This window comes from Scaptodrosophila lebanonensis, unplaced genomic scaffold (assembly GCF_003285725.1).
Source record: "Scaptodrosophila lebanonensis strain 11010-0011.00,11010-0021.00 unplaced genomic scaffold, SlebRS2 tig00000001-arrow-pilon, whole genome shotgun sequence".
NCBI lineage: Eukaryota > Metazoa > Arthropoda > Insecta > Diptera > Drosophilidae > Scaptodrosophila > Scaptodrosophila lebanonensis.
The window spans coordinates 18554654-18581660 of record NW_022060529.1 but is presented as its reverse complement, the minus strand read 5'-3'; the positions used below and the strand labels follow the sequence as shown (position 1 = coordinate 18581660).

General features: G+C 40.6%; 4 protein-coding genes across 4 annotated transcripts; 1 reads left to right on the top strand and 3 right to left on the bottom strand.

Annotated features, from left to right (window-relative positions):
- Nucleotides 1-29: 29 nt before the first annotated feature.
- Nucleotides 30-3565, bottom strand: LOC115624073 (polypeptide N-acetylgalactosaminyltransferase 1). Its single transcript, XM_030518665.1, has 4 exons — nt 2347-3565; nt 1430-1829; nt 1249-1370; nt 30-1181 (listed from the first exon to the last, which is right to left on the bottom strand). Exons 1-4 carry the CDS (start codon nt 3009-3011, stop codon nt 557-559), a joined length of 1812 nt encoding a protein of 603 aa, XP_030374525.1. The 5' UTR covers nt 3012-3565; the 3' UTR covers nt 30-556.
- A 16968-nt stretch (nt 3566-20533) lies between these two features.
- LOC115629852 lies at nt 20534-22300 on the top strand. The gene has a single exon (XM_030526477.1). The coding sequence runs from the start codon at nt 20534-20536 to the stop codon at nt 22298-22300; it is 1767 nt and encodes a 588-aa protein (XP_030382337.1).
- A 541-nt stretch (nt 22301-22841) lies between these two features.
- On the bottom strand, nt 22842-24173 carry LOC115629765. The gene has a single exon (XM_030526356.1). The coding sequence runs from the start codon at nt 24171-24173 to the stop codon at nt 22842-22844; it is 1332 nt and encodes a 443-aa protein (XP_030382216.1).
- Nucleotides 24174-24674: 501 nt separating this feature from the next.
- On the bottom strand, nt 24675-26585 carry LOC115629680. Its single transcript, XM_030526235.1, has one exon. The coding sequence runs from the start codon at nt 26583-26585 to the stop codon at nt 24675-24677; it is 1911 nt and encodes a 636-aa protein (XP_030382095.1).
- Between the last annotated feature and the right edge of the window lie 422 nt (nt 26586-27007).

Below are 27007 nucleotides of genomic sequence, written 5' to 3'. Positions count from 1 at the left end.
AGTAGAATAAATGTAGAGAATAGTACATATACATATGTATATATTTATTTTATTTTAGACAAAAGTTGGCTGTAACAACGCATTGGAATGCAGAAATTGTTACAAATGTTTATCATTTTATGATCACATAGCAAAAATAATAATAATAATAGCGATATTTATAGTTTAGTTTACACTCAGAACGTACACATACAGCAATATCAATTGATCCAAGTTCCTTCTTCCATTTACGTATGTCTTATGGAGATTCCGTATTATAGTCTTTAAACATATGTAGGTAATGTTTTCACTTTCTAAATGACTTGATTTCGTATAGTTTTGCTTCATTTTCACTAACTACAACTTACAAAATATGCACGGGCATATATATCCATATATACATACATATATATATATATATCGAAAATATATAAATCTAAAATCGTTTATATGTATTTACAATTTGTTGCGCTAATTCGAGATTGAAATTAAAAGCGTTGCACTGCGTTTCGATTCGCATAGTCAGATTCTCTCAGTTCCCTTGGTCCGTCACGTCTCTAGGCAGCTCTCTCCTTTTTCAATCGTGCTCGATCAACCAACGCTGCGTCTCACTGTTACTGTCACAAGGCGCCACTTGGACGTCGTCCATGCCCTTTTGTCCTCGTATGTCAATACACATCCCGGTTCTTGTATGTATGAGCTGCTGGTCGCTGTACCGCCACTGCTCGTTGTACTCTTCGTTCTCCAAACAGGGTACCATTACCACCCTGAAGGGTGGAGAGTCGCTGTGCTGGACAGTCGCACAGCTGAGCTCGTTGCGAAGGACGTAGTTCTTGGTAAGGGAGAAGAGTTGAGACTTTTGCAGCGACTTGCCACAAGCATACAGCCCCAGATTGTAGGGCTTCTCGTTGTTCTGCAGTAGATCGTCAAAGCACAATACCCCGTGTGCGGCTTTAATTTTTCCCCAGGCAATCACATTTTTTGTTGGCACAAACTTTTCCGGATAGATGTTCTCCAGGTACCAGGAAAAGCTTTTGCAGCGTAGTTTCTTTCGCAGCATTACTCGGTGCGTTACGTCACCAATGTCCGCATGAAACTTCAAATCGGGACGATTCAGGAAGAATATATTTATGTACTCGTCCATCCAGACCAGGGCCATCCGTGCTGTATTTATTCCGTGGGTATCCCGATCGTTGGGGAATCTTTGGGGAAACATAAATACGTTTAAGTGTGGACAGAAATAAATACATCAATAAGACTCCTATTTACTTGTATGGGTGGAAATCGCGAAAGACATGGCCGACTCTCGAGCAAGGTATGGTTTCAATTGTGCCGCCACATTGCCAAATCCTAAAGGACATTTCCAAATTTTCGCCGCCCCATCCGTCCATCTAAAGTTTGAATTGGTTTCAGTATTGGTTTTATTTACTGTCTTAATTTTTCTGCCTACCTGTTCGTCGTAGCTGCCGACTTCCCAGAAATAGCGGCGATCGATGGCAAACAGGCCTCCAGCCATTGTGGGACTGTAGGCGGGACATATCTCACGCTCTTCCTTACATTCCCGCTTTTGTCGCTGCTTCTCGCGCTCAGGTACGTTCACCCAATCGAAGTGTCCGGACCACTGAAAGCCGCCCACTTGGAAGGATTTGTAGCCATTGGTGCTGTACTGAAAGTCGCTGGCATCGATTACATCGATAATGGGCACCAGGACGCTCGTTCGGGACTCTTTGATGCGATGGAGGAGAGGCTCACACCAACCGATATTACCTTCGCAGTGGGCATCGAGAAAGATGAGGACATCGCCGGTGGCGATGCGTGCGCCGGCCAGACGAGCACGTATTAGACCCAATCTGTAAAGAAGGTAATGCGAACAAAAATATTAGCGCTTTCTTTACCAAACCAATCGCAAAAGTTCACATTCAAATTATATTTGTTTTGTGAACACTAAACAGAATGTAGAAAACAAAAAAATATAAATAAAAAAAATTATTGGGTCAGCGCCAACCTTCGAAAAGTTTGTAAGCCAACAAAACGCGCCGAGCGAACGCTGCATAAAGAAATTGAACAAAAATAAGACGACTTGACCAACAGGTTTTCAGGTTTTTCGGTTTCTTTTGGAATTAAAAACGTTTTTCAGTTCTTATTTTATGCTGTAAAGAAGACGCTCACGCCGAGTCGAGCCATCATCATCTAAGCCAAAAACGAGTTATTCAAATGAAGGCAAGCGAGTGTTAATTTCACAAACTTTATGTGCATTCGATTGGCTCAACTAAAACAATCTCCCCGAAGCTACAAATATATACATACTTGTATTTGTATGTTCCTTTCATTGGAAGTAAAAGTCGACAGTAGTCCCGTTTCACTTACCGGTTCTTCAGTCGCAGCACCGTTACCTTGCCCTTGGGCAGGCGAGTCCTGATATAGTAGTCGAGCTTGCCGCCAAGTTCGGGATTCGTGCTGCCATCGTCCACTAGAATGATTTCCTGGAGCACTCCTCCATTGCAGGTGTTCAGGGTGCTGTGCACTGTCCGCACTAGCACGGAGTAGGGTTCATTGTAAAAAATTATCACAACACTGGCACTGGGCAACGTGTTAGAGTCGAATTTCTGTTTCAGGCACAAGGGATTCCGATGGTCGCCAACTGTGCGATTATAGGACAATTGTTCGCTCAGCTCCTCATTGAGGGCGATTTTCTTGTAGATTTTATCGCCCCGCGCCTTGGCGGTGCCTGTCAACGTTACAGCCACACCATTGTCTCCGAGACCAGGCTGCTGTTTCTTTAGATCGAGCTCAATGCTCAGATCGTATGGTGATTTTGTGGCGGGTGGTATTGGCAGAATTTCGTTATCGATGTCCGCTTCCTGGTGAGGGACAGGAACTTGTGGGCGGTGTCTAAAGGCGGCGGCGACTGGTCTGCCACTGACTAGATCCACGTCCACTTGGTTGACTACCTTGCTGTATAAAATGAAGCAGAGGGCCACCAGCACAAATACGATTATTTTGCCGTAAAAGGAACGAAACCGAGGCAGCATTGTGGTTGTCTGAGTGCGATTGTTGCAAGAGGTAGCTCGCTGTTTGGCGACAACGTTCAACGATTCAGTTACAACGTGGCCGTGGCTGTGACTTAAGACGTTCGGTTTCTATAGTTAGATTTGTCACGGAGCTCTCGGCATAGTATAAGCAAGCATCAAATATGCTTGTCAGTGAATAATTTCCAGTTTCTTTTCAGTCAGAAACGTGCCCTCAGACTTTGCGACAGTGACGCACGAAGCTGCCGCTTTCTGATATGGCTTAAACTAGACTAAACGTAAAAGTTTATTCTACAATCTGTGGGGCTGTTGACGGATCAGCCCCGCACCGCCCATTGCATACACAAACACACACACACGTATATCTTAACTGTTGCTTCAGCTGTATGGTTCGTTATTTTTTTTCTTCGTCAGGCGATTGCACTCTTGATCGCATTGTTGCTATCACATATGCGCAATTATTTGTTTATCCGCTGGGCAGTTGTTGCCAAAATAATGCGCGTTTTTGCCAAATTGTTTTCGCCTTTTTCATTCGGAGGAAACTTGAACCACAGTGCACCTTCTGTAAGTTAAACACCCCCTCACACACATTAGCACACTGACCATTGCCACTTGTTTGAAAAGTACCTGAGTTGGTCAGCTGGCAGCTGCTGCAAGCCGCATCTGGCAGCACTCTTGTTTTCATCAGTCTGGCAGTATGCATACAAACTTAGTGCGGGAAAACAATACAACATTTATACGGTCCCCTTTTTTTTCTGCTGATATTTTAAATGCGCGCCTAAATGCAGGCTATAAAAAATAAATAATTTGGTTATCTTAAATGTCGAAGCTGTAGCAACAGATTTAATTATTTACTAGCAGCAGAGGGTAAGCTAATCTTTGAATCAATATCGACGAAATAAATAGTAAAGAAATTTATTATTGATATTTCGCCAGAATTGTAAGCTCTTGAAAAACATTTGGTATCATCTATAAGGTAATCCTTACTTATTGCCAAAGCTTCGGTCCGACACGCAGATAATTGGCTTACCGACTCTAAGTATGCCTAGCGTCTGCAAAAAAAATGGCATGTTTGCTTTGGAATCGCATTAAGCTTGGTAATATTCTGTAAACACATGTGTTGGTAATTATTTATTATTCATATTAATATTCATCTACCATATCGTTTGTTTACATAAGACACAAATAATTGGCACACAAGATTGTGTCATTTTTGAAATGGGGGTTTATTCTTTTAAAATAAACTTCGAAGATTTTTTCTCAAAATTTAACAATATATATGTTTTGCATAAGTTTATAGCTTTATGCTTCACTGTACTTTGAAATGTGTTAATGTTGCAGTTAAACAATATTCGTAAAAATGATTGCATCAGTTATAGGATAAATAGTCTGCACATTCGAAAACCTGACGTTTTTCATAGTTGACGGAAATTCAAAGTCGTGAGCTGGCCAAGCTTCCTCACTTGTGTTATAGAGAGGGGGTCGATTTATGAAATGGAATGGGAGTACTTTACTGGCAGTGGCTTTGACTCACTACCTTAAAACTGTCACAGTTGGCACTCTTGTTGGCACTTAATGCACAAATGGCATGTTCGAAGAAACCGAAATGAAACAAAATGGACTTCCTATAAAATGTTGTGAACTGTTGTTTCTCTTGATTTGCTTGTTGATGGACACGCAATAACATTTCTTTCGTTTCTTCGGTTGGCTGCTCATAACGATGTCAAGCGCAAGTCGAAATTGTTGGTGATTTTCCTAATTTGGTTTTAATTCTATTAGATCTAATTTAAGGTCTGTGCTCCAACTCTCTTCCATTGACATGCCATGTGACTGGCTTGTGGTCACTTTCATTTTCTTCGCAGGTGGACAGTTGTATTGGCGTGGCCCGCTGAGAGGCTAGTTGCAGTGATTAATTACTCTAATTAAACTATTCAAATGCGAATTGTGGATGTTAATTAATATGTTACGAGTACGCTATACGTGGAAGGGCCGCTGCGGGTGCCGTTGCAACAAAATGGTTAGCACAGAGGAGAGTTCAAAGTGTTCCAACGATGGTAATTGGAGTCGGCACTGGAGCGGCTGCCACCGTTAGCGGCATCGACTCGTCACTGTGGGAAGCACTGTGGCCATTACGTGTGAAATGGTGTAAGGTGCAACGGTTTGCTGCTCTTTGCATGGCTCGTCGCTAACAGTCTTTAACGGCTTAAAGCGACAACAACTAGGAAGGAAATAAATTATGTTGTTAGTCGCACAATTTGGGAAGTTGGTTGTGTGTGTTTTTCTTTTTTTTCTTATTTGTTTTTTATCCCAAGCGACATGTGGCTCTTCTTTGAATTCCACATTTTCAGTTTTATTTCTGTGTGTTTTGCAAAAAAGCAACAGCATTTGAAATTCCATGAATTTCATGAGGCAACGCGACCTTAATGTAAAATGCATCAAAACTGGCATTGAAATTGATTAAGTTTCGGCCTTTATTAGTTTCAACAAAAAAGTTAACACCTTTCAAATTGGAATTATTAAAACAAATACCCAAAATGCAGTTTTATTTGATCACTTTTTTGTGAAATTTAATGATTTGTAAACGACGAGAGGTCGAATTAGTAAAACTTTATGAGCTGCGACCAACTGAAAAACTGGCTACCGTCTCAGCATATCTTAACGGTTCGCTTTAAAGTGTAAATTTTTAACTAAAACTGCCAAATAAAAATGTTGAACATTTGTTGGTGCTCAGTTAACAATTAAAGACTCACGATTGCAAATTAAAGCCAGCCCTAGTCGGCTTCATTGATTAATTAGAAGTGAAAACGAAAGCGCTTTAATACGAAGCAACCTTGCCAAAGATTTAACAAAAACAATTTTTAGCCCATTACGGCCAGCAGCCACCAGGCCATAGATATAGATGGATATAGACGTTAAACTCATCCATAATGGCAGAAGCCACAAAACCATTTCATCCAAATGACCCTGAGCTGTTCGTCTGGGCCGTCTAAGCTGGGCTGTATGGGCTGTCTGGGCCGTTCACACAAGTCAAGTGGCGCACATCGACAGACGAAGATGCCCGAAATTTACAAAACTTACCAATAGATAATCATCATCCATCAACGGACGATAATAATAGAAGTTGTATAGTGATCGCAATTGAAAAATTGTTGCCACAGTTTTCATTGGTTACAGCTTATGTTTCGTCTCCGTTTCTGTTTCTGTATCTCTGCAATGAAAACGAAAGCGTTTCTCAAAGCCCGACGACTAACTTGTCCCGCCAGTTAAGCAATTGTAATGATGACGCGCAATTATTGACCAGGTTTTTTTTTGTTTGTTGGTTTTTAATGGTGCGGGAGATGGCGGCACAGCTCAATACAAATTATGGATCCCATGACGGAATGAACCAATTTGACAATAGCTGAAATGTATGAAGGCCTTACAGATAAGGTGTGCCGATGATCTGCTTTGCTTTCGCAAACACTATAAATATTCGTGGGAGTAGAATTATGTGCTCCGCTTAAGCGCGTTACAAAACAATCAAATTGGCAATATTGCATTTATTTTTTTTTTTTTATTATTTTTGCCTTCTAAATCAGCTTTTAATTTGTGCATTACTGTTTTACTTTGTGAATTTTTATCTATTAGACTATTATTGTGCTCAGTTTTTTGGTTGTGCATTTAACAGGTATTTATTTAATACTTTTATTGTTTCGGCGTCAGTGCACTGCACTTTGTTTTTGCAATTATTTTGCATTTTGCTTTTAAGCAGCTATCTTTGCTTGCAAAAAGTTTGTGTGTGTGTTCGCGGTAGCCCTCTCTTTGTGCGTCTTCGCTCCCACTCAGCCTTGTTGTTGTTGCTTGTTTGCTGCAGTACCTAAAAGCTTTATCTCAGTGCCGCTTAGTTTTTTTTCTCTGTTTGTGCTTATACCGTTTTTCTTACGCTTTGCGCTAACTCACATATTGAAATCATTTACACTCGTATTTATTCCGCCCATAATGTCGTGCTGCAACAAGTCTTGCACTTTTAAAGATGCAATTGATTCCGATCAACTTCGGTTTGTTAGCTGTTGGTTGTGTGAGAATTTTATGCATATTAAATGTGCTGGATTAAATGGTCGTGACCTCGATAGAATCTACTCACCTAAAAAAGGCTGTGGTGGTTTGAAGTGGTCATGCCCTGTATGCATTGGCACACAATTTAATTTCTCACGTATGTATAATAACGTGAGAGATAAATTTCTTAAATTGCAAAAAATAACTAAGCAACTCTCAACTGAGTTTGACTCTGGTGAAGAGTTGCTTAGTCAATATTGGTTTGTGTCTCCGCCCAAGCGTAGGTTAGAGCCTCAATTTTTAGAGGTACCGCCTTGCTCGGCCCCGTCAACCTCATCACGCCCATGTTCACCAGGGCATCTCGATTTATCGCCGGTAATCTCGTTGTCTGCTTCCCCTGGAAATTTGTTTGAAACTTCCCCTATGCCTTCTCCTGCTGAAGTCGCAGTAGCCCCATTAATGGAACCTCCTGCAGTAAGCAAGTCAGCAGTTGCCTCGAAAGCTTCTAAAAAATCTTCTAAAAAAGCTTGCACTGCCAAATCCCCTGCACTATCCCCTGTAGTTTCATCAGTTACTGCTGAAAGTGCGTCAATTCCAGCTCTTCCTCAGCCTCCGTCTCTTACTGTGATAGCTCCCCGAAAACAAGTTTTTGTATCTAGATTATCTTCTGATACCACTTGTGAATCCTTAGCAGCCTATATTGCTAGTAAATCGACAGCTAGTGTGTCTATTTCGAAGTTTAGTTTTGCTGAGCCTCGTGAAATAGCCTCGTTTAAAATAAGTGTTCCGCCGGAAGCTTTTACAATTATATGTGATCCAAAATTTTGGCCTCCACATATGATTGTTCATGAGTTCAGGCAGAAAAAAACGAGTTTCGTCACTGCCTGTTGATTTACAGTCCAATCTTTCTTCGAAACCAACGTCAAGTTTGGCTTCAAAAAACTAGGCTCGCGATCCTTTTCGCTTAATATTCTGTATCAGAATGTTAGGGGACTTTTGTCCAAGCTTGGCAATTTATTTTTGAGCAGTTTTTCTTTCGATTCGAATATTATTGCGTTTTCAGAAACGTGGTTAAACCCCACGATTTTTGATAACGAAATTTTATCAGATGACTTTTGTATCTTTCGTCGTGATCGTCCGAGTCGTCGAGGTGGAGGCGTACTGATTGCAGTCAAATCCAACCTTCGGTCGGAAATCATTGATGTAGATGTGCCAAATGATGTTGAATTTGTTGCTGTTAAAGTAACTTTTCCGTCTTTTGTTCTATACATCACTTGCTCGTACATACCTCCCTCTTCTGATGTTCAGGTTTATATGCAACATATAACTTGTATTAAAGAAATTTTTACTCATCTTCGTGACAGCGACGCGTTTGTTGTGGTAGGTGATTTTAATTTGCCCAACATAGAATGGTCATACCTCAATGAATCAAATTATTTGGTGCCCTCTGCAGACCATGAATTTTTGGATTGCCTGTTGGACCTTTCTTTGTTTCAAATTAATCATATACCTAATCACCTTAGTAGAATGCTTGATCTCGTCTATGTCACTGACCCTAGTAGCGCAGTTGTCTCTAGGTCTTCACCCCTGTCAGTGCCTGAAGATACTTACCACCCTACTTTAGAAATCTCTCTGTCATTTTCAAATCACACCTTAATTCCTACACTTAATTCTAATAAAACAAGTCGTTGCTTTCACAAAGGAAATTTTTCTTTGCTTAATGAACTTATTTTAGCAACTAATTGGTCTTTTCTGTATAGTGCGGTTGATATCAACATAGCCGTTAAGTTTTTCTATGACACTATTAACGCTCTTTTTGATGTCTGTATCCCAAATTGTGTCATATCGTCTGCGTCATCAAAACCTCCGTGGTTTTCGCCACGACTTTCCAACTTAAAAAATGTTAAATCTAGATGCTTTAAAAAGTATAAGCGGTCGGGCCTAACTATTGACTTCTATAAATACTCTATAGCGAAATCCAATTTTGTCCTTCTTAACTCACGGTGTTATAATAATTACCTTGCCCGATGTAAGATACAATTTGCACAGGACCCTAAAAAGTTCTATAAGTTCGTTAACTCTAAACGTAAAACTGCTTCGCTACCTTCATCATTTTTCCTTGGTGACAAGAAAGCCAGCAATGATTCTGAAGCTGCTGACTTGTTCGCCAACTTCTTCCAGTCAACTTATTCCTCTGTCTCTATTAGTAATACCTCTTATCCTTATAGCATTTCATCTTCCCACACTATTTACGCTCCCATAATTACTGATAGTTGTCTACTTTCTGCTATCAAATCCTTGAAGTCTTCGTACTCTCCTGGTGCAGACAACATTCCTAGTTGTGTACTCAAGGAATGTTCTAGTTCTCTTTTACAACCATTGCTTAAACTTTTTAATCTGTCACTTAGTTCTTCAATCTTTCCAGCTATTTGGAGAGAATCTTTTATAATTCCTTTATATAAAAAGGGTGGTAAGTCTGATATTTCGAATTACAGAGGTATTGCAAAGTTGTCCGCTATACCAAAATTATTTGAAAAAATAGTTTGCGGCACTTTGCAGCATCTCTGCAAATCTGTCATATCTCCTGCTCAACATGGTTTTATTAAGAGACGGTCTACTACGACCAATTTGCTGGAATTTACTTCTTTGGTAAATGAGGCATTTATTCTAAAAATGCAGACTGATGTCGTTTACACTGACTTCAGTAAAGCATTTGACTCTGTTAACCATGACCTTCTGCTCTTTAAGCTTAGCCGCATAGGATTTCCTGCCGATTTGTTGCGTTGGATTTCGTCCTATTTAAAAAATAGGACCCAACGAATTTTGCTCAGGTCGCATATCTCTAAGCCCGTTTATGCATCATCAGGTGTGCCTCAAGGTAGTCATCTTGGCCCTTTACTTTTTACATTATTTATTAATGACCTCCCCTCTATCTTGTCACACTCTTATATACTTATGTATGCTGATGATGTGAAACTTATTCTATCTTACAAAAACCCTCTTCATTTTCAACGCCTGCAGGATGATCTGAACTGCATGCAATCTTGGTGCATAGTAAACCGCTTGTACCTCAATTGCTCTAAATGTAAGTTCATGACCTTTCATCGAACTTTGCCCCTCTTAGTCACATATACGATTGACAATGTGCCATTGCAGCGTATATCGACTGTTGAAGACCTTGGGGTTCTTTTTGATTCCAAATTGAACTTCAATCTTCACATTTCTAGCATTGTAAATAAAGCTAAGGGTGTACTTGGATTCATTAAACGATGGTCCAAGGAATTTACTGATCCTTATACTACCAAACTTCTGTACACGTCTCTAGTACGCCCTGTGCTTGAATACTGCTCTTGTGTCTGGTGTCCACAGTATAGAAAGTATCAGGAGCGTATTGAATCTGTTCAGAAGCAATTCTTGCTTTTTGCTTTACGCGGACTTAACTGGGATCCTAATGTTTTGATGCCATCGTATTCAAGTAGACTATTACTTATAAACCTTCCATCTTTAGAAAATCGTAGGACTGTTCTTGGAATAGTTTTTCTCCACAAGTTAGTTATCGGTGAGGTTGACTCCTCTGCCCTCTTAGGTCGCCTTAATTTTTCAGTTCCTTGTAGACCAACAAGGAATTATTTGCCGTTCATATTGGCTAGATGCACAACCGATTACGCTTTGCACAATCGTTTTCGGGTCATTTGCAGTAATTATAATGATCTTTCACACTTACTTTCGACAGAACTCTCTCTCTGTTCGGTAAAGATTATTCTTTATAATTATCTTCGGGAAAATCTCTGACCACTTCTGCTGTGAGTCGGGGCATAGCTAGCCGGACTGGCATTTAAATTTTCCCCCACCGGGTTGGAGATTTACCTCTTTACCTCTTTCTCTGTCTTTGTATCTCTCTTTCCCTCTTATTTTTTCTTTTTCCTCTTCCTCTTTCTACACCTTACTTTTTCTAATTAGTTCTTAAGTAGAATTAATTCTTCTCTTCTACTTGCTATTTGTTTAGTTTGTTAGGTCTATAATGTCTCTGACCACATTTGGCTGTGAATCGGGGCATAGCTGGCCAACTGGCAAATAAAATTCCCCCAACGTGTCGGAGGCATTAATAGACGTCATTGTATAGCTCTCCCTTAGGCTTTCTTATCTTTTAAGTTTAACTTATAATGTAATACTATAAATATTTTTATTTTACTTTCTAATATTACCAATTATTTATTGACAGTAAATTTGTTGATTTTTATAAATAAATAAATAAAAAAAAAAAAAAATAAACACCATTTTGGTTATACTCAGAGAGCTTTCATGAAGTGAAACAATACTATGTGTACTAAAATATTTTTTCAGTTTAGTTTCATATTTTAAATTTACCTTACCTGTTTGCAAATTTCCGAGTCCCAAAAATGTTTTTTTTTTTTTTTTATATATATATTTTATCAATGTGGGATTGGTCTGGCAACTATGCACGGCCACACATCAATGCTGCCTCATCAAATTCTTATTTATTGTCCTTGTTGCTTTTATTCGACAACATTGCACATGGAACCAGTTCGGTGATCGGATTTGGATTTCATATTAAAAACAGTACCAAATTGCTGCAATATATACATACATATTTGTGTGTGCATAATAAAAAACGGAATGTTAGAATTTTAAATTTGGTAAATTGTTCCAATACGGGAGTTATGGAAATACCAATAGTCTCGAGTGTGGCGTAGGCGGGCTTCGCGGTCTATCAGCAAATAAGTGTAAGGCTTTTGTGTTTCTGTCGTATTTGGTTATTCTAACTCTTACGGGCATACGTTCCGAAATGCTTTCATTCACAAAAACGGACATTTCGAATCCATACTAATCACGAAATATGTATGTACATACATACATATAGAAGTTGGCGAGTCACCCATTCGCACAAAGTAAGTACATACATAGATACATATGTACATAAGTATACCCTTTTACCGTTAAACATAGGCATAAGAAGTAGTCGAAAAACATATCACATTCTACAGCGATTTTTTATTTAAATTAATGTTACACCTTTGACCTCTTCATATAAACATACAATTCGAGGTCTCCAGGAACTTTTAACAGTACATAAGCTAATTATAATTAAGATATAAACCAAATTTCTGTCTATAATAGAAAACCCCATTGGTTCGCTTTTAATCTTAAAACACTTTTAAATCAAGCATTAAAAATACATAAATAAGTAAATGCCATGTTAAAAAATCAATAAAAAGCGATAATTTTATTTTATTTATTTATTATCTAAATATGAAATAAATACATTACCTTAATATAAAAGTTAGGCGTGGCTTCAAGAGCATAAACATTTCGCTGTCTTAACACTAAGAAACATGGCGGCAATCAGTTGAGTCGCTGCTTAGATGGCTTCCGCTGCGGAGGCCAAATATATTAGGAAATAAGTATAATACTAAAAGATAAGTATTTGTACTAAAACCTCAACAAAAAGAAACTGCCAATTATTACCCAATTATTGGGCAAACAATTGTGCAGCTTAAGTTCAGTTTATTCAAGACGGACCAATAAATTGTTATTAATTAATTTTATTTAAATATTATTGCTTATATGGCTCAATACGAGGAGTAGTTAATATAACAATCTAACATTTTTATAATGGCGAATTGAATTATAATTGAAATAATCGCCATATAATAAATATAAAACTCGTCATTTATTAAGCGTAGATTTACTTTATTGCTAAAAGAGTACAGGCATTACTTTGTATTAATAAACATATGAACATACATAAGCAGATTTGTATAGGTAGTTTATAATAAACACTTTATCTATGCATGGCTCGAGATGGCATTTATGATGCGGAAAGCTCAAGGCTTTTGAAAAGGTTTATGGCGTTAAATATGCAATTGTTTCAGAGAATACATTAAACGTATCTATGTAAATGAGTGCATTAGCAAGAAATCAAGCACTCTCGCATTTGAATTGATTTTATGACAAACTCGGACGACTACAAGTATATGCAAATACAATGAGCTGATGACAATGCGCAGCTATTGTCCAATCGGCAGTTTTCGGACAAAAGCCACATCTGCAGTTAAAACTCCCACCGAGTAGAGCGCCCAGAGGCACGAAACTTATGACCGTGCAAGACTCGCTAATAAGTTTATTAGTGAGTCGCATTAGGGGGGAAAGATTACTCAACAGTCTAGGAGCACGCGTTAAATGCGGCGCCAAAATGCTGCTTTAAATTACAATCAAAAAATATGCGCATACGAGACTCAAAAAAGTTTAATCTGTAGTTTGATGGAATGATGGGTTTTGCATAAGCGGCGCATTAACAGACACCCGCATTGTTGGCCATTATTGATTTTTATATAAGTCCCATCATCAGTTCAGTTCAGTTTAGTTGATTGATTCACAAACTACTAAGGACAACTATCCAACTACTCTTTTGCCCTGATTCCTCCCATATATATTTATGTGCCACAAAGCATTTCCTTTTTGCGTTTTCATAATCATACTAGCCGGTCAATCAAAATATTTATGAACACCTTTTAGAGTGCACCAATAACCACATAAAAGTCCAAAGCCGTTTGTTCACGCATTCGCAATATTATGTGTGACGGTTGTTCGATGGGTTTTTATCTTTTGAACTATTGGATTCGGTTGTTTTTCAACAAATATGCGCCGCAATATCCGCAATCATTTATTGTGTGGAGGTGGTGGCGGCGTCGGCGGCGGCAGCGGCAGCGGCTCTCAATGTAAATGAAGTTAAAAATTAATTTTTTGTTGCTCAAAAGGTTGGCATTCTTTTTATCGAATTTGGTATTTAGTGGCAGCTTAAATTTACATAAATAGTCATCGTCGTCGCTGGTCTTATGCAATTTGTCATAAATGACATAGCCCGTTTCCTCTGAATAGACCCGAGTCTTTGTGGTTAAAATGTGAAAAAATAGAGCGATTAAGTATCGGGTCGTGTGGGTGGGACTTGCGTTCATTGTTTGCGCTACACTATTTACTTTACAGCGCCATTCGATTGCACGGTAATTAGCCACAAATCAAAACAAGGGTGCAGAACAGAGAGAAATCAAAAATTGTCATTCAAATAAATTGGGTGCATTGATAATGAATAGAGGTGGGCTCGTGTCGGGTTTTATTTGACACGAAATTTCCTTTTCTTCTCGCTTTGTTTAATTACCAAAGAAATTCTTCAAGCTAAGTATTTATATTTGTTTACATAAGAAACCAAGGTTCGTTTTAATTTTTAGATTTTTCCATTGCAAAGTGCTCTTTATTGGCTCTACTTTTTATGCGCTCAAAACTACATCGTGATCTTTTGAATCTTAATAGTTAGGTACTCTAAACTTGCCAAAATTATTAAAATCTACATATAAAATAGACAGAATTTGTGTTTGTCGGACCGTAGCACTTGTCCAAATAAAAATGTATTATGTGATGTAAATTTTTCTTAAACTTCTTTCCCGGTATTGTGTCGAATATGTTGCGCAGTCGTGACACGCATGATAGTTCATACTTTCGTGTCCACTTCTGGCAATGAACTTGCAAGTCGTGGCAGAAGTTTTTCTTGCCACTTATGGATTATTTAAAGGTAAGCTTCGGTAACTGTTAGAAGTTCAGTTAGAGCTTAACAGCCCCGAAATGCGCGCCCCATCGAATATAGTAAGCATAACGGTGCTCTTCCTTATGGTTATTGGAGCAGTCGAGTCCAACATAGGGATAGTTCTGAAACACTTGCAAGACGAATTGCATTACAAAACGCTTGTTTTGTTCTTCAATAGCAGCGATCATTGTCCAGCGAGCTTCGATATTAAGACTTTGGGAGTCCCGCATTTGATTACAAGTGAAAAGGGAAGGCATTATCTCAATGCCTATGTGGACCGAGACGTTCTCGTCATGGTGTGCCTTTGGCAGGGACTGGAGAATCATCAGCTGAGTGCTCTCTATGACAGTCTTCAGCATATGCGTGCCACTCCAACTTTGTTGCTGCTAAGACACAACATGCTACCGGTTTTAAAGCAACTTTTCACGGAATGTTTGATGCACAAAATGCTTAATGTGATAGCCTTGGTCGACAATGAGGATGTACTGTACAGCTATCGGGCCTTTCCCCAGTTAGAAGTACGCCAAAAAAACCTGTCTACAGAGGGGTCGTACTTTGAAAACCAATTGAAAGACTTGGGAGGCCATGCCATACGTACCATGCCCGACCACATATGGCCACGCACTGTGGTCTACAATGATAGCAAATCTCAGCGCAAAGTCGGCGGATATATCGCTTCACTAATACATACATTTGCTGATTACCTGAACGCAACTCTGGACATCAATTGGAATAAGGAACTTTTTTCTCAGGCTGAAATATCAAACCTCACTAGCACGGGCGTCTTAGATTTGCCAATGTGTTTGTATCAACGGAATCTTTCGGAGCTCACTTACCCCATCGAGCTCGCGAAGTGGCAGCTGATGCTACCTGTGGAGCCGTCAGTGGAAATCAACACCCTGTTTTTCATGGTCTACGAGATGAACACGCACTTGCTCATCAGCGTGGTCATGTTGTTGCTCATGGTTCTGGTTTGGACAATGCAAGGAGTGGACGGTGTTCTGACACCTTTCAATTGTATTGACCAGGTTTTACGCGGATTTCTCGCCCAATCCTTCGTCATGCCCTTGACTTGTCCATTACTAACTCCGGCAATTATTCATAGTCTAATAGCATTCTCCGGATTAATGCTCACCAATATGTACGTGGCATACTTGCAGATGCTCTTTTTTCAGCCACCAACCACGCCTGAGGTTACCACATACGAAGGTATTCGCCGCACCGGGCATAAAATATTCCTCTACGATAGGGAGCTATCACTACTTAAAAGGACCATGGGTTTGAAGTTTTGGTCTGATAATAAGGATATTTTCGTAATGGCCACTTCATTTATCGAGTTTCAGCGACTCCGAGGAAACCTAAACACGACTTTTGTATATACAGTTACAACCTCGCTTTGGCCAATGCTAAAGGAGCGCCAGTCGAAACTAAAGCGCCCACTCTTTCGCGTTTCGCCATATTTCGTCTGGGGTCACTTGTTGGTTTTAGGACTGCCTGTGGATGAGAACTCCATATACAAGGACCCGTTCAACAACTATTTGTCTTGGATACATGCTACAGGCTTGTTGTCGCATTGGTACCGATGTGCCTTCTTCGAAATGGTCCAGCTGGGTCAGCTACCTTCCTATCAACTTGAACAGGACACAACCTATCGGGATATGGCGTGGGAGGACCTCGTTTGGATTTGGGCGATCTTTTCAGTCTGTTGCGGACTGAACTGCTCAGTATTTCTTGCTGAACTATTGTACTTCCGATATGTATCCAAGAAGGTGCAAATATTACGAAAGATAAATGGTTAGGCATGCCAGAAAACCAAATATGTACATATGTATGTAATATAATATACGATTTTAAAGGAATACGGTTTCTAGGTATACCCGTAAAAGGAATAAAATAAAGGGTACAAAACTAAAAAAAAACTTGCTTTAACAGCAAGCCGAAGGTTTAACTTTTAAGACTTTGTTTAAAATTATTAAGTACTTTTACTTTGGCAAAAAATATGTTTCTGTAAATGAGAGTAAATGGGGGTACAATATACTTTTACTGTATGATAGAGTTATCAGATAGCTACACTGAATTATTAATATAATTGATGTCATGCATCCCATGCCAGAAGCAATAATATTGTAATAAATAAAAAATATTATTTTTCCACATCTAAATGCGAAATGAGCAAACTCTTTTGTTAGTTACTTGCCATAAATATTTTTATTACATTTTGTGTATTATTGTTTGGGCAGTTTCAGAATCAAGAGGGAAGACATGTCTCTCGTGAGTTCGTACTTTTGTGCCCATCTTTGGTAATGAACTCCTAATTATATGCACACATTGTTTTTGTCACTAACGATTTATTTAAAAGTAGGGTGCGATACGCCTTTGAACTCCAGTTAGGAAATAACAGTCCTGAAATGCGTACCCTATCGAATATAGTAAACATATCGGTGCTCGGCCTTATGGTTATTGGAGCTGTCGAGTCCAACGTAGGGACAGTTCTGAAGAACTTGCAAGACGAATTGCATTTCAAAACGCTTGTTTTGTTCTTCAATAGCAGCGATCATTGTCCAGCGAGCTTCGATATTAAGACTTTGGGAGTCCCGCATTTGATTACAAGTGAAAAGGGAAAGCATTATCTCAATGCCTATGTGGACCGAGACGTTCTCGTCATGGTGTGCCTTTGGCAGGGACTGGAGAATCATCAGCTGAGTGCTCTCTATGACAGTCTTCAGCATATGCGTGCCACTCCAACTTTGTTGCTGCTAAGACACAACATGTTACCGGTTTTAAAGAAACTTTTCACGGAATTTTTGATGCACAAAATGCTAAATGTGATAGCCTTGGTCGACAATGAGGATGTACTGTACAGCTATCGGGCCTTTCCCCATTTCGAAATACGCCAAAAAAACATGTCTACAGAGGGGTCGTACTTTGAAAACCAATTGAAAGACTTGGGAGGCCATGCCATACGTACCATGCCGGACCACATATGGCCACGCACTGTGGTCTACAATGATAGTAACTCTCAGCGCAAAGTCGGTGGATATATCGCTTCACTAATTCATACGTTTGCTGATTACCTGAACGCAACTTTGGATATTAATTGGAATGAGGAACTGTTGTTTCAGGGACAAATAGCAAACCTCACTAGCGCGGGCGCCTTAGATTTGCCAATGTCTTTGATTAAACGGAATCTTTCGGAGCTCACTTACCCCATCGAGCTCGCGAAGTGGCAGCTGATGCTGCCTGTGGAGCCGCCAGTAGAAAACTACATCCTGTTTTTCATGGTCTACGAGTTGAATACGTATTTGCTCATCGGCTTGGCTATGCTGTTGCTAATGGTTTTGGGGGGGACAATTCAAAAAGTTGAGGGTGTTCTGGGATCTTTCAATTGTATTGACCAGGTTTTACGCGGATTTCTGGGCCAACCCTTCGTCATGCCTTTTAATAGTCCATTTCTAACTCCGGCAATTATTCATGGGCTAATAGCATTCTCCGGATTAATGCTCACCAATATGTACGTGGCATACTTGCAGATGCTCTTTTTTCAGCCACCAACCACGCCTGAGGTTACCACATACGAAGGTATTCGCCGCACCGGGCATAAAATATTCCTCTACGATAGGGAGCTATCACTACTTAAAAGGACCATGGGTTTGAAGTTTTGGTCTGATAATAAGGATATTTTCGTAATGGCCACTTCATTTATCGAGTTTCAGCGACTCCGAGGAAACCTAAACACGACTTTTGTATATACAGTTACAACCTCGCTTTGGCCAATGCTAAAGGAGCGCCAGTCGAAGCTAAAGCGCCCCCTCTTTCGCGATTCGCCACATTTCATCTGGAATCATTTTGTGGTTTTTGGACTACCCGTAGAGGAGAACTCCATATACAAGGACCCGTTCAACGACTATTTGTCTTGGATACATGCTACAGGCTTGTTGTCGCATTGGTACCGATGTGCCTTCTTCGAAATGGTCCAGCTGGGTCAGCTACCTTCCTATCAACTTGAACAGGACACAACCTATCACGATATGGCGTGGGAGGACCTCGTTTGGATTTGGGCGATCTTTTTAGTCTGTTGCGGACTGAATTGCTCAGTATTTCTTGCTGAACTATTGTACTTTCGATATGCATCGAAAAGATGCAAATATGAATATTTACACAAATAATGGGTAGGTGTGCCAGAAAACTCATGAATATAAAATGATGTGCGATAGTTTACAGCATACATCCCTAGATAAATACATAAATTCAAAAATATTTTTTGTGTACTATGAGAAAAATATATAGCATTAAAACAAAAAAAAACAAAATGCCAGCCCTCTGGTTCTCAAAAACCCCTTACCCACTCCCACAAAAAAGAAAATATTATAAAAAAAAAAATCAATTTTAAGAAATATTTTAATACAAAATTAATAACGTTAAATAAAAAAATTATATAAATAGATTCTTATGTTTTTGTACAGGACACAAAAACAAACTTGTCCCTTAGCTCTTACTATACTTTCGGCTTGGTCAGAGATAACGCTTCCTTTACATTTGACATATCTTGATGAAACTTAACACGAGGGCGCATTATCCCTAACGAAATTCAATTATCAAATCTGATTGAACAATTCCAAGAATTGCGGAAGTTATGGAAAATCACAAAAAGCGGGGAACGGGGGGATGCATCAGGAAAAATGGAAAACTTGTCCTTTCTCGGATTTGGTTATTTTAGCATTCTGGGATCCTTGCGCTAATACAGACGGACAGACGGAGTTATTCATATCGACTTATTTTGCCATACTGACCAAGAATATATGTATGTATATGTACTTTGTGGGGTCTGCCACGCCTCCTTCTGTGTGTTACATACATTCGAACAAAACTAGTATAGCCTTTTACCCTTTGGGTACAGGCTATAAAAAGTGATTGACAAAAAAAATGTTTCTGTAAATGACTTTTTTGTATGATAGAGTTATCAAATATTAATAGCAATTTATGTCATTTTCCCAATGTTAGAAACAATAACAGTTCTGCCAAAACACCTTGTTTAATTACACCAATTGAAATCGTCTGTTGTTTTTTCCAGATCTAGTTCGAAATAAGCAAATAATATCCTGTTGAGTTGGATATAGGGATGTAAGAAAACACCGATGTATCGAGCATGGTTTTTGCACGATTCATCGATGTTTTTCCAAACATCCAACATTTTCTTTTGTGTGGCTTACCAGATATGTTATACTATATTGATTTGTTTTAAAACTGTATATAAATAGCTTGTTTTTAAGAGAATCATACAAATTCATTAAAAGTCTGAATTACGATTACTTTATTAGTTAACAACATTATCTAAAATAATATGATAAACATTTTTGATTTAAAACATCTCTATTTATTTTTTCCCTAATATCAGCCTCCTTTTGCTTTCGAACCACACAAACTTGTCCTTTCTTAGACCTAGAAGCATGTGCAAACCAAGTTAACTTATTTTAGCTCTTAACTTTTGGAGTTCGTGGCGTTCATACAGCGAGCCTTACGGACAGTCGCACTGGCGGACATGGCTATATTGGCTCGTCTAGTTATACTGGTCAAGAATGAACTCTGTGTTCAATGGAACTAAACTAGTATACGCTTTCAACCTTTGGCTACAGGGTATCAAAAAAAAATTAGCACTTGTTAGCCGCAATATCATTATTACATTTTGTGCAGTATAGTTGGGGGGCGGTTTCAGAAACAAGACGGAACACATGTCTCACAGTCTTGACACGCATGAAAGTTCATTCTATTGTACCCATCTCTGGTAATGAACTCCTAATTATGTGCACACAGTGTTTTTGTCACTAACGATTTATTTAAAAGTAGGGTGCGATACACGTTTGAACTCCAGTTAGAACTTAACAGTCCTGAAATGCGCGCCCTATCGAATATAGTAAGCATAACGGTGCTCTTCCTTATGGTTATTGGAGCAGTCGAGTCCAATGTAGGGACAGTTCTGAAGAACTTGCAAGACGAATTGCATTTCAAAACGCTTGTTTTGTTCTTCAATAGCAGCGATCATTGTCCAGCGAGCTTCGATATTAAGACTTTGGGAGTCCTGCATTTGATTACAAGTGAAAAGGGAAAGCATTATCTCAATGCCTATGTGGACCGAGACGTTCTCGTCATGGTGTGCCTTTGGCAGGGACTGGAGAATCATCAGCTGAGTGCTCTCTATGACAGTCTTCAGCATATGCGTGCCACTCCAACTTTGTTGCTGCTAAGACACAACATGTTACCGGTTTTAAAGCAACTTTTCACGGAATGTTTGATGCACAAAATGCTAAATGTGATAGCCTTGGTCGACAATGAGGATGTACTGTACAGCTATCGGGCCTTTCCCCATTTCGAAATACGCCAAAAAAGGTTGTCTGCAGAGGGGCTTTACTTTGAATCTAAATTGAAAGACTTGGGAGGCCATGCCATACGTACCATGCCCGACCGCATATGGCCACGCACTGTGGTCTACAATGATAGTAACTCTCAGCGCAAAGTCGGTGGATATATAGCCACACTAATACATACGTTTGCTGATTACCTGAACGCAACTTTGGATATTAATTGGAATGAGGAACTGTTGTTTCAGGGTCAAATAGTAAACCTCACTACCGCGGGCGCCTTAGATTTGCCAATGTGTTTGTTTGGAGGAAACTTTTCCGAGCTCACTTACCCCATTGAGCTCGCAAAGTGGCAGCTGATGCTGCCTGTGGAGCCGTCAGTGGAAATCAACACCCTGTTTTTCATGGTCTACGAGATGAACACGCACTTGCTCATCAGCGTGGTCATGTTGTTGCTCATGGTTCTGGTTTGGACAATGCAAGGAGTGGACGGTGTTCTGAGACCTTTCAATTGTATTGACCAGGTTTTACGCGGATTTCTCGCCCAATCCTTCGTCATGCCATTGACTTGTCCATTACTAACTCCGGCAATTATTCATAGTCTAATAGCATTCTCCGGATTAATGCTCACCAATATGTACGTGGCATACTTGCAGATGCTCTTTTTTCAGCCACCAACCACGCCTGAGGTTACCACTTACGAAGGTATTCGTCGCACCGGGCATAAAATATTCCTCTACGATGAGGAGCTATCACTAGTTAAGACGACCATGGGCTTGGACTTTTGGACTGCCAATAAGGACATTTTCAAAATAACCAGTTCCTTTACCGAGTTGCAGCGACTCCGAGGTAACCTAAACACGACTTTTATATATCCAATTACAACCTCGCTTTGGCCAATGCTAAAGGAGCGCCAGTCGAAACTAAAGCGCCCCCTCTTTCGCGTTTCGCCACATTTCATCTGGCTTCATTTTGTAGTTTTTGGACTACCCGTAGAGGAGAACTCCATATACAAGGACCCGTTCAACGACTATTTGTCTTGGATACATGCTACAGGCTTGTTGTCGCATTGGTACCGATGTGCCTTCTTCGAAATGGTCCAGTTGGGTCAGCTACCTTCCTATCAACTTGAACAGGACACAACCAATCGCGATATGGCGTGGGAGGACCTCGTGTGGATTTGGGCGATCTTTTTAGTCTGTTGCGGACTGAACTGCTCAGTATTTCTTGCTGAACTATTGTACTTTCGATATGTATCGAAAAGTGCAAAGGCGAGTATTTCCCAGTGTTTAAGGGGTTAAAAGAAAAAGGAAATCTTGATCTTTAATTAAGAAAATGGGCGAGGTCTAATCAGATCTGTGTTATAGTTATGGAACTAAGGTATCAACAAGTGCTGTCACATATAGAGCGATTATCTTTTCAATTCCCCTGGTGGTGCATTGTAATAATTGGCTCTATGTGAAAATGAAGTCATAACATCTACCTATCAACTGATAAATCTGAAATGTGTTGTTGAAATTATTTAATTCTTTAAGTAGTTAACCACTTTAATCACTTGTTGTACAGTAAATATGTATTTTTAAATCGATTAAGTAAAAACAGGATTCAAATCTGCATGTAAGAATTAAGAACCAAGTCCTAGGACACCAGCTCGAAAAATGCGCAATACTTTGAATATTAAACTTACACCCCTACTATTGATTTGTAACCAGAAAGAATATCTGTAGAGTTATATTACATAATTCGTATTATATTGGATATAAGATACATAAGTGCTAACAAAAATATTGACTTTTCAACAAAGTATGTGTTTTTGCAAAATACATATTTAATATACTTCTTTTAATTTCGGTGTAGGCGTATGTGGTTGAAGGCAATCTCCATTACGAAGATGCAAAAAGCAATAGATAGCAGTATTATATATGCGTACCAAATCCACTGAAGATGTGCGAGTTGCAGTGCTCCTCCATAGTTCCTGGCCGGGCTCAGATCTTTGAAGCTAACTAGCCCAGCGGCTGCCATGTCGAAAAAGTGGCGTTCGAGCCAATATTGAAAGATGCCATTTGCCCGAACGTCCATGATGAGCTCGTTCATCGGCTCGACCAGCCAAGAGTTGTTGGGCATTTGGAAACTGAGAAGACTCAGTTGACTGTAGCAGGCATCTGGAGAAAAAATAAAGAGCTCACGGGCAAAGTATTGTTGCTGGGCACTATAGAGGGACCAATGTATGCGAGTGCATAAATAGACGTTACTGGTGTTCATGTTGTCCCGAAGCCGGTTGAGCTCGCTACTATTTAAGGGCAGCAATCGCAAATGCATATCCTTTGCAATGTCCAGATCGTGTTCGTGTATAGCCAGAGGCAGTCCGGCCTGACGGACGTCTGTGTAGGTGCGTGGTTGAGGCTGCTGCGGTGGATGCGTTAGCATGGTGCCTAGATGGGCATTATAAATGCAGTTCAAATTCAGGCCCATTACTCCGAGGATAACGTAGATAAGTCTGCAGCAAGCACTCGCATTGTTTGCAAGCCGAAAGGGCAAACCAAATAGCCCTCGAAGTGCTGCATCATTGAGCAGGAAGTCGACGAGGCGTGCGTCTTTTTGTTCAACGTGGCATTTATGCAGAGCCAGCACCAAACCGTAGGAATATATTATGGAGAGTGCTATTAGAATGTTGCTGGCGCTGTTCAGGTACAGATATATGTCTTTTAGTGGAATATCATTGGCCAGCGGTATCATCAAACAAATATGCGTCAATTCAAAGGGGTAGGGGGCTCGGCTCAATTGCTCCGAGTCGGTAAGCTCTACCATGCCAGCCGGAACATCTATTGCCATATCGTCGGCGATGGCCTGCAGTTCGACGGAATGTAAAACACGTCCAGGTACTATGGGAACCGGATACTGCAGTGTGGCGTTGAGTTTCCAAGCCAAGGTGCGCACGAAGCGTCCTACAGAACCGGTTAGCACCAGAGCGCCCGTTCGATTGTTCCTGTAGACAATGGTTCGCGGATGCGATTGATCGGGCATGACGATCAATGGTTGGCCGTGCATGTTAGGAAAGCTGGGTGCGAATGTAGGGTATTCCAAAATACTGTGTTTCCTCATCGTAAAGTGCGGATAAGGCTGATAGCTGAAATAGACATTCTCATCAATGGCGAACATCAGCACGTTCAACATTCTAAGATAGTGACAATGTCTCAAAAGACGCTCCATTGATTGCCGAGTGGGGAAGTTCGTTAAATAGAATATTGTCCTGGAGTTCCTTCTATTGTGCAGCGATACAGCAAGAGGTTGCAGCTGGTCCACATAAAATTTGCCACCGTGCAGACAAATTACGTGCAGATCATTCCGAGGAAATTCTTCGTGAGGTGGTGCTTCACTTTTCAGCGACTGCAGCAGGATGGCTGTTGGTGGGTTGACCAGCAAGCGATTTAAAAAGACTTCGGGGCAATGGTCCGGACGAATCGCCAGCATTGAGACTTTCGAGCTAGCCAGCACCATTAAAAAATTGTATGCCGAGTCAGTATCTGAGGTTGAGTATAAAAATAAGTCCAGTGTCAGGATTAGACGAAAAACTGTACGCCACGTCGTAAACATGTCGAATGCTTCCCAGAGTGGTGGCTTCTAGGTTTGGCATTCCTTTATATATCGACGACACTTTTCGTGAAGTCATGCAGCCTACGGGGGGCGTTGTCCAATTTTTTTTGGGCTGCGTGCCACGCCGATAACTATCTTATGTTGTCCTTTATTGATGCGTTGCCTTGGCTTTCTAGCACGTCCAAGAGTCCTACGCTGCCAGCGAAACTTCAAAAGCTCGCCAACAAAACAGAAGCAGTTTAATGCTTGGAGGGCCAGATATAGAGCGAATATCCATATGAGATCTTCCACTAAGATGGCATCCTCAATTTTCGACGGATGGCTCAAGTCCTTCAGAGGTGTTAGTCCCAGCTGCACCATTTGATAGAAGCTACGCTCTACCCAGTGCTCCATCAAGCCGAACTGCTGCACATAGAGAATATGCATTTCGAAGAGGTCTCGATACGGCAGCTCCTTGCGCATGGGCAAGCACAGCAGCATGAACTCATTGAGGCAAATGTCCTTAGAGTAGTAGAATAGAGGCCGCTTAAACAGTTTTTGCTGCTCCTGGTAGGTGCGCCAACGTAGCTCTGTCACCGGATAAGCAAACGAGGTATTTAAACTGTTTCGTGTTTGTATTAATTGGTTTATGTCGTCTATGTAATCGACTACTTGGAACTCAACTGTTTCCGGAGTGCGGCCAACCGCGGCCAGAAGAACCTTCGTTTCGCGGCGCATGGCCAGAACACGGAGATGACTTCGGGCGATACTCTCCACACTGCGTATAAATGGTTCGGATGGCGGATGTGTAAAGTAAGCATTCAAATAGGCCTCGTACATGGTCGTGATCAGAATGCTGGCAGAGCAGAGCAGAAAACATATGAGCTTCAAGTGCCTGCTGGGATTGGCGACCATCGGAAAGGATTGGCCAAGCAGGCCTCGTAGAGTCCTATCGTTGAACAGCACATTGCTAAAGCTGAGATGTCGCCACGACAGCTGATCCGTGTATATTAATAGTAGCGAGAAGATGCAGAAGAGCAGCAGAAGAATGGAGACTACTAGAGGATCGATAATCATGCCATATACCACATTGTACGGCACCGGTTGGGGTAGCGGCATCATAAGGCAGTAACTGGATATCATATATGGATAGCTTATGTGGTCAAAGGACCTCGACATCATATTTATCGACATGGCTGTGGCAATATCAATTAGATTCTGGCGCGCCCACTCATGAATATCACCATAGAAGATGACGTGTCCAATTTCCTGATCTAAGCGCAGCTTTAGAGTCGCGTTTACGCGTTTAGCATATGTGAGCAGCAGAGAGGCACAGTAGCCCATCATTTTCATTTCACCGCTCTGCTTGTCCTGATAGAGCATAGATCTTGGGGCCAGTTGGTCCACATCGGTCAGGATTAGCGCCCCTTGCATATTTCGAAATTGTTTCACATAGGCGGGCTGAAGGGATGACAACTGCTGCTCCACTAAGACCGCATAGGCAGAGAGGAACTTTCGACAACTGTAGTAAACACCCGTTGAGGCAAAGTTCTCGTCCAGCAGAACGATATTGTGCTGCTCCAGTTCAAAGTACAGCTCACAAAGGGTAGCCGCATGCTCGGGTCCTGCCGTATCCGTGCGCACCAATCGTCTTGCCTGCCGCAGCTTGAACAAGGTGCGATCGCTCTCCTCTTGCTCGGCGTTGTCATCACAGGCAAGCACCAATGCGGTACTGCTATAGTTCCAATCATAATCGGTGCTACCGTTGGTCACCAGCACCGTGGGCCAATTACTTGACAATGAATGAAAAGCGCAGTTTTGCTGAGGACGTGTGTACAACAGCAACGTGTCGAAGGGCTCTTCTTTGAATATCTTTTGCAGCAATTTGAAGAGTTGGACTTCAAATTCACTCTCCTCACTCTGCTCGAGCATAGTCGGCACTTGGGAAAGTGCAGTCGAGATACACAGGCCGCCTAAAATGGCAGCTACGAGTCTAAAATGTCCGGCCGTCATCGCGAAACTGACTCGTGTCCTGTCAACTGGGACTTCGTCTCTCCCTGGCATGCAGTTTTCATGTTCCGCACCATGTTAACAACTTTTAGTACACTCGACTATCCAATTACGCATGTTTGCCTTCGCATGTCAACGCTAAATGGTCAATTTTAGACCATGGTGTGGTCTAGCTAGGTGCATGCAAATTTATGTCAGCGCCCCTCCCATGTGTTGTGGGGAATCCTAACAATTGTAGTTGCGCTTTTGTGTTTCAATACTTTTAGTTGGACACGCCCAATCTATTCCCAGTTGGTGCTTTATTCATATCTTTTTATAAAACATATTCGTATTTAGCATTTGTTTGGTTTTTTCTATAAAATTCCCTAAGTGCCTATAAATATATTCCAAAATCGTTAGTTAATAGTGAGAAGTTTTTGTTGTAA